General features: G+C 25.0%; 1 protein-coding gene across 1 annotated transcript; it reads right to left on the reverse strand.

Moving 5' to 3' along the window:
- Nucleotides 1-7,929: 7,929 nt before the first annotated feature.
- ASPACDRAFT_128002 (uncharacterized protein) lies at nucleotides 7,930-9,107 on the reverse strand. The gene has a single exon (XM_020197094.1). The coding sequence runs from the start codon at nucleotides 9,051-9,053 to the stop codon at nucleotides 8,058-8,060; it is 996 nt and encodes a 331-aa protein (XP_020051169.1). The 5' UTR covers nucleotides 9,054-9,107; the 3' UTR covers nucleotides 7,930-8,057.
- Between the last annotated feature and the right edge of the window lie 4,199 nt (nucleotides 9,108-13,306).

Below are 13,306 nucleotides of genomic sequence, written 5' to 3' on the forward strand. Positions count from 1 at the left end.
TTAGATTTTATAAAAGTTTTTATAAAATATAATATATTTTTAGATGGAATATATAATATAGATTGATCAGATAAAATAGATAAAACAGATAAAATAAATAAAATAAATAAAATAAATAAAATAAATAAAATAAATAAAATAAATAAAATAAATAAAATAAATAAAATAAATAAAATAAATAAAATAAATAAAATAAATAAAATAAATAAAATAAATAAAATAAATAAAATAAATAAAATAAATAAAATAAATAAAATAAATAAAATAAATAAAATAAATAAAATAAATAGATTAGAATTCAAAAATATTACTATACTATAATTAAAAATATATTATATTTTATATATTATTTATATAAAAGAATATATATGTTATAAATTAATTTATAATTATTAATCTATTTATTATATTAAATCTTTTTAATCTATAGATATAAACAGTTAAAGTAATAGTTATATTTTAATCTAATTTTAATTATACAGTTATAAATTTTTTTATATTTTAATCTGACTGTTAGATTATAGTCAGATTAAGATTAAGATATAACAGTCAGATTAAGCCACTCTATTTAGATATAGAAATAAAAAAGATACTAATATTTTTTTTAGATTTTTTTTCTAATTTAAAAAGCTTTATTATATATATTTTTAGACAATAGTTAAGATAGTTAGATTAATAACTACTTAATCTAAATATATTTTAATTATATTACAATTTAAAAAGATATAGTAGATAAATTTTAATATTAAAAATAGTTAAAATAGTTAATTATTTATTTTTTGATTATACTACAGTTAGATATAAAAATTTTCTTAATCTGACTATAATCTGGCAGTCAGATATAAAAATTCTAATTAATCTGATCTGATCTGGCTGTTAGCCACTCTAGTTTAGCTTTAGATACTAATTAGTATCTCAGACCTCGCACGCTACATACTAAACTAATACTAGCTTAGTATATATATAAAAAATTTTTATATAAATAAATAAAATAGCTTTTTAATTATTTCTTTCTGTTTTAAAATACATTTCGATTAGTATAATCTATCCGTTCTGTAATGGTAGAAATAGCTTTTAAAAAAATCCCAAATAGAATCTGATTAGATATATAAATAAGATAAAAAAAACTGGAAAAATTATTAAAATAATAAAATAAATAAATTAAAAGAAACTACAACTAACCACAGCGTCCGCAGCTATATATAATAATATATAATTTTTTTATAAAAATTAATTAATTTCTGTATAAAAATAGTAAAATAAAATCTAACTTTTAAAAAATGAATAAATCAATTATACAATTATAATATAATTCTTACTACTAAGAGTAAAGTAAAAGAAAAATTTTTATAGTAATTATATAAACTAAAATACAGATTCTGTTTTTAATATTTTAATATAAAATTATTTGTCAACTATATAGCCAGTTGGTAGCCTCAGGCTCGCCAGTTCGCTGTCTTAGGTTAGCCAGTTCGCGGAGTGAATTTCCGAGTTCCGGTGACCTTTTAGTAGGGAAAACGGCCTGGAATAATCTTCTTCTATTTATTCTATTGTTTCTGTTTAATAGGAATTTATTTATTTATTTACTTTTATGTGTTTTTCATATGATCGCGGAAAGCTTTGGAAAATCAATATGGCTATTTAGCTATAAATAAGAGGTCAATTCCTATTGTTCTTTTAGTTAGTTGAGCAAGCAGTTTTAGTGCAGTTTCAGTTTAATCAGTTGCTTATTTAAGAAATTGATTTTATCTATCTTTTACTTTACTTTTACTTTCACATTACCCCTTAAATTTTGTATGGAATCCCATATAAAGTTTGAGTGAAAAGTAAGGTTTTATTAAAGTGGAAGTGAAGATATTCAGAATTCTTCTTATTATGTAATTAAAAAATAAATATAATTATAAATTATTTGTATGAAAAATATATATAAAACTTATAATTAATAGTAATTATTATTTTATTAAATTAAAATAAACTTTTTATATTTATAGTAAATTATACAGACGGGCAGTATAATAGATATTTTTTTAAATTAAATTTTAAAATATTAAAATGATATAATTGAAAAATATATTTATAATAATGAATAAAATATTCAAAAAATTTTAATATATAATAAAAAGCTTTAAATTAGATAAATATAATAAAATAGAAAAAAAAATTAAAATAATTTTTAAATAATTTAAATAAAGCTTTATTATAAATAAAAGAATATAATTAGTCGGACGAATAGAAAAAAGCTATATTAAATACTTTAATAAATTAAAAATTTTTCAAAAAATTGATTAAAATTTTTTAAAAACTTATATATAAAAGTTATTATAACTAACTATATTATATAAATTATAATTTTAATAGAATTTTTTTTAAAGAAAAATTCTATTAAAGTTATATTAGTATAATATAAACCAAGCTTTAAACTAATAAAATAAAAATCCATTTAAATAATTGTTATATAATAAAAAAATATTATTTTTATATAATAACTAATATATTTCCAAAACAGATTTAATGAATGATATTTAATAAAATATAGAAAAGATATAAAACAGATTACTACTTTTGTTATAAATAAAATAAATATTTTATTTATTAATATTTTTTAAAATCTATTATATAATTAATAAATATAGCTGCTGCTATATTTATTTTTTAATAATATGAAAATAGTATACTTTTTTGAATTAAAAATTCTAATTTAGAAAAACACAAAGTTTAATATAAAATTATATATCTAAATAAAAATTACTGAATAAAACTAAAAAATAATAAAAAGATTTTCAAAAAATATATAATTATATATGTTTTTCAATAGAAGCTATTTTAGATCTTACTATAACTACTTATATACTCATGAATTTAAAATATTTAATTTATAATAATATTATAAATAAAATATTAATTAAAATAAATAATCTATTAATTATTAATATTAATCTAAAATTAATATAAAAGATCTTGAATAATAAAGTATTAATCTGTTTTATTGTATAAATAAAAATATATATAAAATGTAATATAAAAAATATATTTTTATATAATATTTAGTAATCTTAAATATAATTTAATTTTTAAAAAAACTTGCTGTCCCGCTATAATAAGATTTTAAAATTAGATTAAAAATAATTATTTTTATATATAATTAGAATAAGAGCAAGAGATCTATTATATTTATAATATATAAATTTAAAACTTTAATAAATTATAAATATAAGATTTAAAAACTACCTACAGAAAAAATCTAAAAAAAAATATAAAAATATTTATTATTTTTCAATAATATTTAAAAAATATTTTAAATTAAAAAGACGGTCGACTTACGTATAGTATTTTTAAAATATTATTTAGATTTTTTATTTTTTTTAATTAGAAAATATAAAGAAACTACTACAATATTAGAAGAAAAATATTATTTATAAAATTTAAATTTATATATTCAAATAAAAAAATTAAAAATCCTGTAGGATTTTTTTTATAATATATTTTAAAAAAACTAACAGTTTTATATTAAGTTAATAAAATTACTAAAAAAGAATTATATATAAATTAGCTACTTTTTTAACAGCAGCTTTAATATTCTTTATATAAGAATTAAAAAAAGAGTTAAGATTTTATATAAACTCCTAAATATTTAATATAATTATAAAAAAAACTGTTATTTACTTTTTCTAATTTATAAAATTTTTAATTAAATCAGAAAAGTAAAATAGTTTACTAAACTAAATATTTTGTTTACTAATTATAAGATTAATATGATAAAAAATCAAAAGTAAATAATATTTTTTTATATATAGTACTGGCTATATAAATAGTTAGTAATATTTTTTAAATTAATAAATATTTTAATATATTTTATTTAATTTATACTAATATGATATTAATTTATAGAAATAAAAATATAAATAAATACTGTAAATATATATAAACAAAATTACATAATTTAAAAAAATTAATCTATTTTTTAAATATTAAAAAACATAAATTCAAATAAAACAAAAATTTTGATTTTGGATTTATTAGACACGCAGAATAACATATTAAGATAAATCTAAAAAAATAAAATAATTACTATATAAAAAAGTTTTAAATTAGTAAAAACAATCTTAAATTTTTAAAAATTTATTTTTAAATTTTTAACTATTATATAACTACTTATAAACCTAACTAAAAAAAATCAGTTTTTTTTAATAAATTTAAAAGTATAAAGTAAGCTTTTTAGATATTTAAAAAAAATTTATAATTAAGCTGATTTTTCCATTTTTTTTAATTCTAAATATATAATAGTAGCAAAGACAGAATTTTTTAGTTTATAATATAAAAAAATATTTTTTAAGTAGATAAAAATAAAAAACTATATTTTTATATTTGTTTTTTTTAACAGAATATCCTATTTAAATATAATTATAAATTTTATAATAAAAAATTATTAATAATTATATAATATTTAAAAAATATAAAATAAAATTAAATAAAATTTTTTTTAAAATAGATACAGCAGATTGTTATAAAACTATTAGAATTAAAAAATAAATCTAACAAAAATAAAATTGATATTATAATAGTAGATATAGATTATTAAAATCTAATAATACTTATATAAAAAATATAGAAATTTCTACTTAAATTAAAATTAAAGATTTTTTTAAGTAAATATTCGACAGAAGAAGTTTAGATATATTTTAAAAAAATAATAGATCTCTAATCATAAACTGTTTTTATATAGATTTCATTTTAAAATTATTATAATCTTTTTATTATAAAATATTTCAGCTGAAAATAAATTTATTTTTTTCTTAGCAGAATGTACTTCTAATCTAATATATTTTAAAATATCAGAAAATATATTTAAAACTAAGAATATTTATAATTATATCAAATTATAAAAAAATTAAAATATAAATTATTAAAGCTGCTGCTAATACCGGACTGATTTTAATAAAAATTGATAACAAATTTTATTACTAATTTATTTATTTAAAAATAAATTAATAAAAAAATAATATTTTATATAATAAAAAAATTACTGCTGAAGCTACAGCTATACCCTTTATTAAAATAGGTTTTAAATAATATAGTTTATCAAAAACTATCGTTTTAAATTAGAATATCTAGTTTATAAATTATATAGAAAAAATATATAATCTATTAAAATTATTCAAAAATTATTTATAATTTATTGTTTTTAAAGAGACGAAGTAACCGAATATATAAATAATATTATTAAAATATATTTAAAAATTTATATAAATTATAATTTAAAAAAATAGATTAATCTACTACTGTCAAGGTGCACGCTGGGTTGATGGGTATTGGCTGGCTAGAATAATAAAAATAATAGAGCTGGTTAGAAATCTTCTAATATAATTCTTGACTAGTTATTTAGTTAGATTATTTTTAGATTTATAAATAAAATGTAGCTCGAAGAGCTACAAATAGAATCAGAAATAAATAAAAAATTAAATATATTATATATTATTTACTGAATAGTAAGAAAGGAATAATAAAACTGTTACAATATTTGAAATATATAAAATAATTTAATTCAATTAGACAAGTTAATATTTTAAATAAATTAAATATTTTAAATCTGTACTGTAATAGTATGTTTTTTATACAGTAAGATAAATAATATAAAAAATAATATTCTTACTATTAGTATAATACTTATATTATAATATAAGCTTTAGTTTTTTTAGAGCAAAGATTAGAGTCCGGAATAGCTTATTATTATTAGAAAAGTCTTATTAAATATTTTAAATTATATTAATGAATAAAATTAAAATAATAGTTAGAAAGTAATATCCCAAGATTCTTTAAACTAAATAATAATATTTATTTTTTTTAGATAATAGAATTAGATTAATCTAGCTTAAAAAATAAAGAGAATAATCTTATAAAATATTTTAATAGTTATATATTCTATTTTTGTATTTTCTATTTTAAATTTTTTTAATATTTATTTTAGCTACTATTTCTGCAACACCGGTTCGGATATTCTAAAAAAATAATTAATATATATATTTTTTAAATCTGAAATTTATTAATAATATACTTTTTATTTTTACTATTGATACTAAGATTAAAGAATTTTTTTAATTTAGTTTAAAATATCTACTACTACTGCTGAGATTTACTGAATATAATTCTAATATAAAAACTTATATTATATAAATATATAATAATGTTTGAGATGAAAAAAAGATTATTATTTAAAAAAAAAATTCTTTTTTAAAAGAAGAAATTAAAATTAACTAAAAAATATAGTTTTTTTTGAAAAAATATCGAGCCGATTAGTATTAATAAGAATAATTATAATAATAAATAAAAAAAGAAATAATAAAAAAAAGTATTTTTAAATAACTAAAAGTACTAGATTTATCAGAGAATATAATAAATAAAGAAAGAAAGAATATTACTTTTGATATAAATAAAAATAAAATAGTTTTAATAATTTAAAAAAATAAAAATAGTAAGAATAATAAAAATAATTTTTTATTAGAAACTCAGCTATAGATATTAGACAGAGTTAAAGAGTATTTATATTATAATAATAATTAATTTCTTTTATATCAGATATATATTATAAATAGATATATTAAATTTTTTAGTTTTTATTATTATAAATTTATATATAACTGGATATTTTCTGTACTAGATTATTTGATTATTTTAGATCTAAATATAATACTTTAAAAATACAGCTAAAACTGTATAACTTATGTAATCTACTAATCTTATAGTATTTATCTAGTTTAATAACCTGTGGGTATCTGCTAAAAATTTATAGATTGGATATTTAAATCTATGTCCAACCCGCGGGTTGAGCCCATCGATCCAAAACCCGCCAAGAACCGGGTTGGGTCTGAACCCGACCTGTAAACCCGCGGGCTTTGGCGAGGCCTAGTAATTATATTGTAGAATGTTCTGCTGCGAGTCTCGTCCGCTTGTCGAGTCTGATACAGGTGCTGCCGCTTCTATAAGGGTAATAACGGCTTTTTCTGTGCTCCTGTGTACTTACTAATATTTCACTAAGTATATGCCAAGTACTCCGACCAGTCCTAGATTATACTAGAGGGTTAACTAAGTAATCCTAAAGTTCTAAAGTAGTTTTTACTTTAATCAAGATTAGTCTTTGTATAACTAGTACAAGACCTCTAAACTGTTTATAAACTAAAACATAAGAATATAAGATAATAATCTATAACTTCTATAAAGATGTTATGAATAGGCCTTGCCACAGGTCGGCTTCGTTTATCGTGTTACGGGGACGGTTCCCAAGACTTCAGTCCGACTCTAATAGGTGGTGCAAAGTCTTGGAATAGTCTGGAGCGAATGAACCGTGCCAGCCTGGCAACTTAATGTCTTCGTTTTGGTAATGTTGTGAGTATATATCTGAAGGCGGGTACTAAAGATCCCCGCTAAGATGTCCGATATTAGAAAATTGAATGATGGATGCTTTGTTATTATTTATATATAGCTATACACCAGACCTCAGGTTGCTGCTGAGTTTGAACTGGATGATATTCTCTCAGAATACTAATAAAAAGATTTGAACAGAAGATAGTCTTAAAATACTTATTATCAGTTTATGCTAAGCACTAACCGTACAGTATTATTATAGAACACGGCCATCTCGCTAGCTTTGTATGAAGTGACTTTGAAGATATGCTATAGTTTGATTTATAAAACAGCGCTTATAAAATGCCGGATATGGAGTGAAAAGATCGTCAGGTCAGATGGATGAGAAAAGTACTGGAGCTGGAGGCAGGGGCTTGCGGAGAATGACAGGCAAATAGAATCCCAGTAATTGAAGCTACAGGAAGCTAGGTCAATTTAAACATAATCAGTAAGCGAGCCGGCAATAACAACCCTCTATCGCATCTTGGAATACATTTCTCGAACAGTATCATAATTGTGATACTGATACTACTAATACATATCTTTAGATTTCACAGGGCTTCCTCCATCGGCCTATTAGCCTTCGTTCAAGCTTCGTGCAATTCTGAAAATATTATCACCTGAAATCGAACATCAAGTAATTCTGTATTTAAAAAAGACTACAACCCCTTATCACAACTGGCCGCCTGCACTCCAAAGCACCAATTCCAGTTCGTCTCCCAGTTAGTCCCGAACCCGTTGCTCTCAGCTTCCATGGCCCACTGCCCACTCAGATCCCCATCCACCCACTCGCTGAAGGAGAAGCCCGCGAAGGTAGAATAATTCACAAGGTTGAGGAAGACGCTCATCGCCGCCGAGCTGCTACTTGTGCCCGACATGGGGGAATCCAGAAACAATTCTACCTGCGTTTCCGTCATCACGGCGCCCTCGGAGTTGCACTGCAATTTGACGCCGCCACTGCCAACATGGGTGTAGTTCGGGTCAATGGCTCCGCGGCGTTGGAGCGATGCGCTGTTGTTCTCACTGCCGCTCCTGCTGCTGCTAGGAACCAGATGCCCAATGTGGTAGTGAGTGCCGTTGGTGGCCACCAGGAGGGGCACGTAATTCTCGCGCGTGTCCTGATACACAAAGCTCAGGGGCATGCTAGAGTTGTGGAGGGCGCGGATGGCCGAATCCTCGCCCGCGCTGCTGCGCTTGCCCATGGTCTGGGGCAAGTGCGTGACATTGAGCGGAACACCTTCGTATTGGACGTCGGAGATTGCGACATGGGACCCCATCTGGCTGAAGTAGTCATCGATGTACGCGACGTCGCCTCCGAACCCATCACGCTTGTTTGTCCAGTAGCCCACCTGCCGATAATTATTGTAGGCCATCCCGAAGAGAGCAGCAGCGGAGACAACAGACTTAGCACAGGTGAGAGAGTCCTCAGTACTGCCGCTTTCTCCGACGGGGATGCAGTTTTCGATCGTTTCGATCAGATGGATGGTACCAAACCCCGCGGACACAATAACACCGTTCCCAGGAGTGCCAAACTTGGTGGCTAGAACACTCGAAATGACTGAGGCTGCCACATTCCATGTATGTGGGATGTCCGCGGCGGACACCTCAGCCAATGCGGTGCATAGACTCAGTGTTCTGTAGTTGAGAAGTCTCATTTTGCGATCAGGAGAGGTTAAAAAGCAAATGTAATGAAGGAAGACAACATGAACGAGAGTAGGGTCAAGAAGCCAAAAGACAAAGGGATTGTCCAATTTATAGTTGTTTTCTGGATAGGCTTATGTCCAGTCTCTTGGACAAGCTTTTTTTTCCTCTAAGCGAGACACAATAAGTCACTACTGAACATAGATGTCGTAGCAATTAGAGGCAAAGGCAGACAAGAAGATCCCTTCGATAGGACATATCTCAAAGGCATGGAGACTTAGCGTCTCTACTATTCTATACTACTGTGGATCCTCGTTATAACGGACCTCGCTACAACGAATTCCTCGACAGAACGAATTTTATAAGCGGGCTTTTTCGGCCATTATCATACAAAAGTCCCCCTATGTAACTAATTCCTCTATATAACGAACGAAACTGGCGTTCCCAATTAGTTCGTTATAGCGAGGATCCACAGTATCTACAAAGCGAGTACAGCAGTGGAGTGTGTCTGCCTTTACCGGAACCAAGCCGCATCGACCCGCTATACCCAAGCCTCCACAAGTGGATCATATCCACAGCTAAAAATCAATCTGCTCTCAACTGAGGCAAATAGATGCTGATTTGCTAGGTTTCTGTTTAACTACACTAAATCGGACCGCAGCCTTTTGAATGGATGCTGATTTGTTAGGTTTCTGTTTGACTATACTAAGTTAGGACCCCAGCCTTAGAAATGATGCCGATTTGCTAGGTTTCTGTTTGACTTTGCTGAGCTAGGACCCCAGCCTTAGGAATGGATGCTGATTTGCTAGGTCTCTCTTTGACCTTGCTAAGTTAGGATCCCAGCCTTAAAATGGATGCCTTTAGGGGTTTGTTCTATTGTTTAGTGAAAAAGCCTCTCTTCCTCCTCCGAGAATACTTTGTACTATACTTTTTTATACCAACCCCCTTTCTTCCCTTCCGACATACACTCCAGCACTAGCTACCACCAAAAAGTCCCAAACCAAATGGTGACCTTCATATTGCCGACCGAACTCCCATCGTCCGCCGAGATTGAGGCATTTTTCTCTTATCTTGCACTGTCACCGACATGGGCCCCCTTTTGGTATAGCCTGTACGAGGGGGTAGGCAGCTGTGTGTTGTTGTGGATCCAGGTCTACTGCTTCGGCCGATGCACTGAAATCACTTTGGAGCTCGCCGCATTCATCACCATGCACCTTGCCACGATCCTAATTGTCTCGTGGTTCGCCTGTTACCGTGACGGATGGACCGACACGGCAGTAACCCAATGCCTGGGAATGGTTCCCGTGCTATGTCTGGATCTGATCACGGTGTATGTACTCTACTGGCGACCGCGCAGGAGATTAAGGTATGTATTTTGCTTCTTCAGCTTTCCCTATGTGTGCTGTGAACTTAGTGGACTAACCTTGATTCAGTTTGAGGGGATGAAAATCTGGATGAGAGAAGGTGTCGATAAGAATCCTACTTCCAATCAGCGGTCACATTCTTTGCCTGGTCTACACTCATGGTCCGCAAGGCACGAACAGGATTCCAGCTCGGTATCTGCCCCAAGTAGCATATCGCCCGCGTGTTTCAGTTGGGAGATATTGCATTTCAATCATATGGGGGCGGGTAAGACGACACCATATATAAGAAGCTGTGAGGTCGAATAAGGTCTTACCACCATCGAATCGAGGATAGGCCTGCGGGTTGAGGGAAAGAGCTCAAGTAGGGCTAGTATGTATTTACGCACAAACTGGCAGAATAAGCCTTACATAGCCCCATGCTTCCTTTAGGCTGAGCTCTCTAAAGCTAACTTAGTACTAACATATATATATCATCTTTTCTTCTCTTCTAGTACTTCTGCCAGCGGTACTTTCTTTCTTTTGTCTTCTCCTCCCCCTATTTCTCCCTCTCTCTCTTCTCTTCCCTTCCTCCCGCCGGTATCCTCCCGAGCATACCACTAAGTCTTATTTAACTTTTTAGATATTTCTAACTTAAATAGCTTATTATATATGTACTATATATAAATAAGTTTTCAAGCCTCTAGTGTAGTAAACTATAGTAATATCTAAAAGATAGTAAATAGAATAAGTATAGATCATGAGTAGTGATAGAGTATCACAAATATATAAGCAAAGCCTGGTTAGTGAGAAGTTGGATTAATACTATTGGTACTTAAGAGTATATCTATGTGTAGTTTAGGATTATATATAAAATAAATATCAAAATAGGGCTTGATGTTTTAAAAGGACCAGCAAATTAACAGGCATATTAGTGTCATTAAGGTAAAATATATGACTTTAGTTGTACACAGTCACAGCGGCCTATTACAGCCATAAGGCAATATGATTTATCCTTTCTAAGTCTCTCTACTGCTTAGTTAATATCTTTACCGCCTGCTTTTTTACCTGTACTTATATTATAGTACTGTGTCTGTATTATAAATCTTTATATATAAGTTAAATACTAGTCATCCCACCAGTAAGATTGAAGTCTCGTGCAGGACAGCTGAAGTAAATATACATCCTCTTTTCCTAATTAGGATAATCCGTACTCTAATCTGCATCTCGGTTCTAAAGAGATATATTATTGTTTTCTATTAATAGTACCACCAGAGTAATTTTCTTATGATCAGTAGCTATAATCTATAATGTTCAGCTAAAATATTATTTTCTTCAGCTATATATCTCTTCTTTATAAGACTGTTAAGATGTTAAATTACTGTTTTAAAAAGTATCTTATTATTTAGTTTTTTTGAAGGAAATCTTTCTTTCATCAGAAAGATTTAATATATAGATATAAATAGAATGGCTAACAGCCAGGTTAGATCAGATTAATTAAAATTTTTATATCTAACTGTTAGATTATAATCAGATTAAGAAAATTTCTATATTTAACTACAGTATAATTAAAAAATAGATAATTAATTATCTTAATTATTTTTAATATTAAAATCTATTTAAATTAAGCGGTTATAAATCCAACTATTTTAACTGTTATTTAAAAATATATATAATAAAGTTTTTTAAATTAAAAAAAATAATTAAAAAGAGCATTAGTACCTTTTCTATCTCTATATCTAAAAATTAATAAGAAAGTCCTAATAGTATTTACAAAATTTACCTTTTTCAAAAAATTATTACTTTTATAAAAAAAATATATAGAAAAATATATAATTATAGCTCTATTTGGACTGTATATTTTAATAATAATATATAATATTTAAAAAACTATATATTTACTATTAATTAGACTACTAAAAATAAATATACTGCCATAATTTTACTATTTTTTATTTAAATTAAATTTAAATAGTTTATTTTATTTTTATTTTCTACTTAAAAAAACTAGATTATTTATATTATAAATTAAATTTTTAATAGAAAATTTATATTATATTATTTATTTAATTATTCTCAGCAACCGTACTTTCTAACTACTACCTAATCTATTTATTAAATATTATAATATAGATTTAAAATATTTAGTTTATTGAATTAATCTATTTTATTTATTAAATTAATTTAATCTGTTGGATCTGAACTATCTTAAAAAATAAATATAAAAATTAAATATTAAAATTTATAAAATTTAGATTTTATAATTTAATTAAAAAAAGACTATTTAATTTGTTATAAAAATATATTTTAAAATAAAATAAATTATTTTTATAAAATTTTCTGCTTTTATTTTTTTCTAATTATTATTTATAGAATAGCTTTAAAATTAAAAGTTAATTATAATTATTTAATTTATTTTTAAAAAATATTATCAAATTTTTTTATTTTCTAGATCTTTATAAATTATAATAATATTTAAATTAAAATAATTTTTTAAATTAGATTTTTTCTTTTGTTTTAAATCTTAAGATTCCACGCGTTGCGAAGAATTGGCAGATTGTTTTATATTTAATTTTTAAAAAAACTTTTTATTTTTTAAAATTAATAATAAAAAATAATTATCTTTAAAATTTTTATATAAATTTAAAAACTTTTATTTTACTTCAGTCGGAAGAAATTATTAATAAAATAATTTTAAAAAAATATATTATTTTTAATAAAATTTTTTATATCTACTATATTATATATGTTTATATTTTAAATATTTTAGATATTAAAAATATAAAAACTAGTTTTATAAGTTATTATTTTTATAAAAATTATAAAAAGAAAATAATATTAGTTATATTTAAATAAATAATTAATCAGATACTAAAATAAAAAACTATTATAAATATTTACTTATTTTTTTTAAAATAAATTTTTTT

This window comes from Aspergillus aculeatus, assembly GCF_001890905.1.
Source record: "Aspergillus aculeatus ATCC 16872 unplaced genomic scaffold ASPACscaffold_24, whole genome shotgun sequence".
Taxonomy (NCBI): domain Eukaryota; kingdom Fungi; phylum Ascomycota; class Eurotiomycetes; order Eurotiales; family Aspergillaceae; genus Aspergillus; species Aspergillus aculeatus.

What these genes read in the sequence shown, in the direction of transcription:
- ASPACDRAFT_128002 (XM_020197094.1), bottom strand. Translation starts at nt 9,053, where the DNA reads ATGAGACTTCTCAACTACAGAACACTGAGTCTATGCACCGCATTGGCT.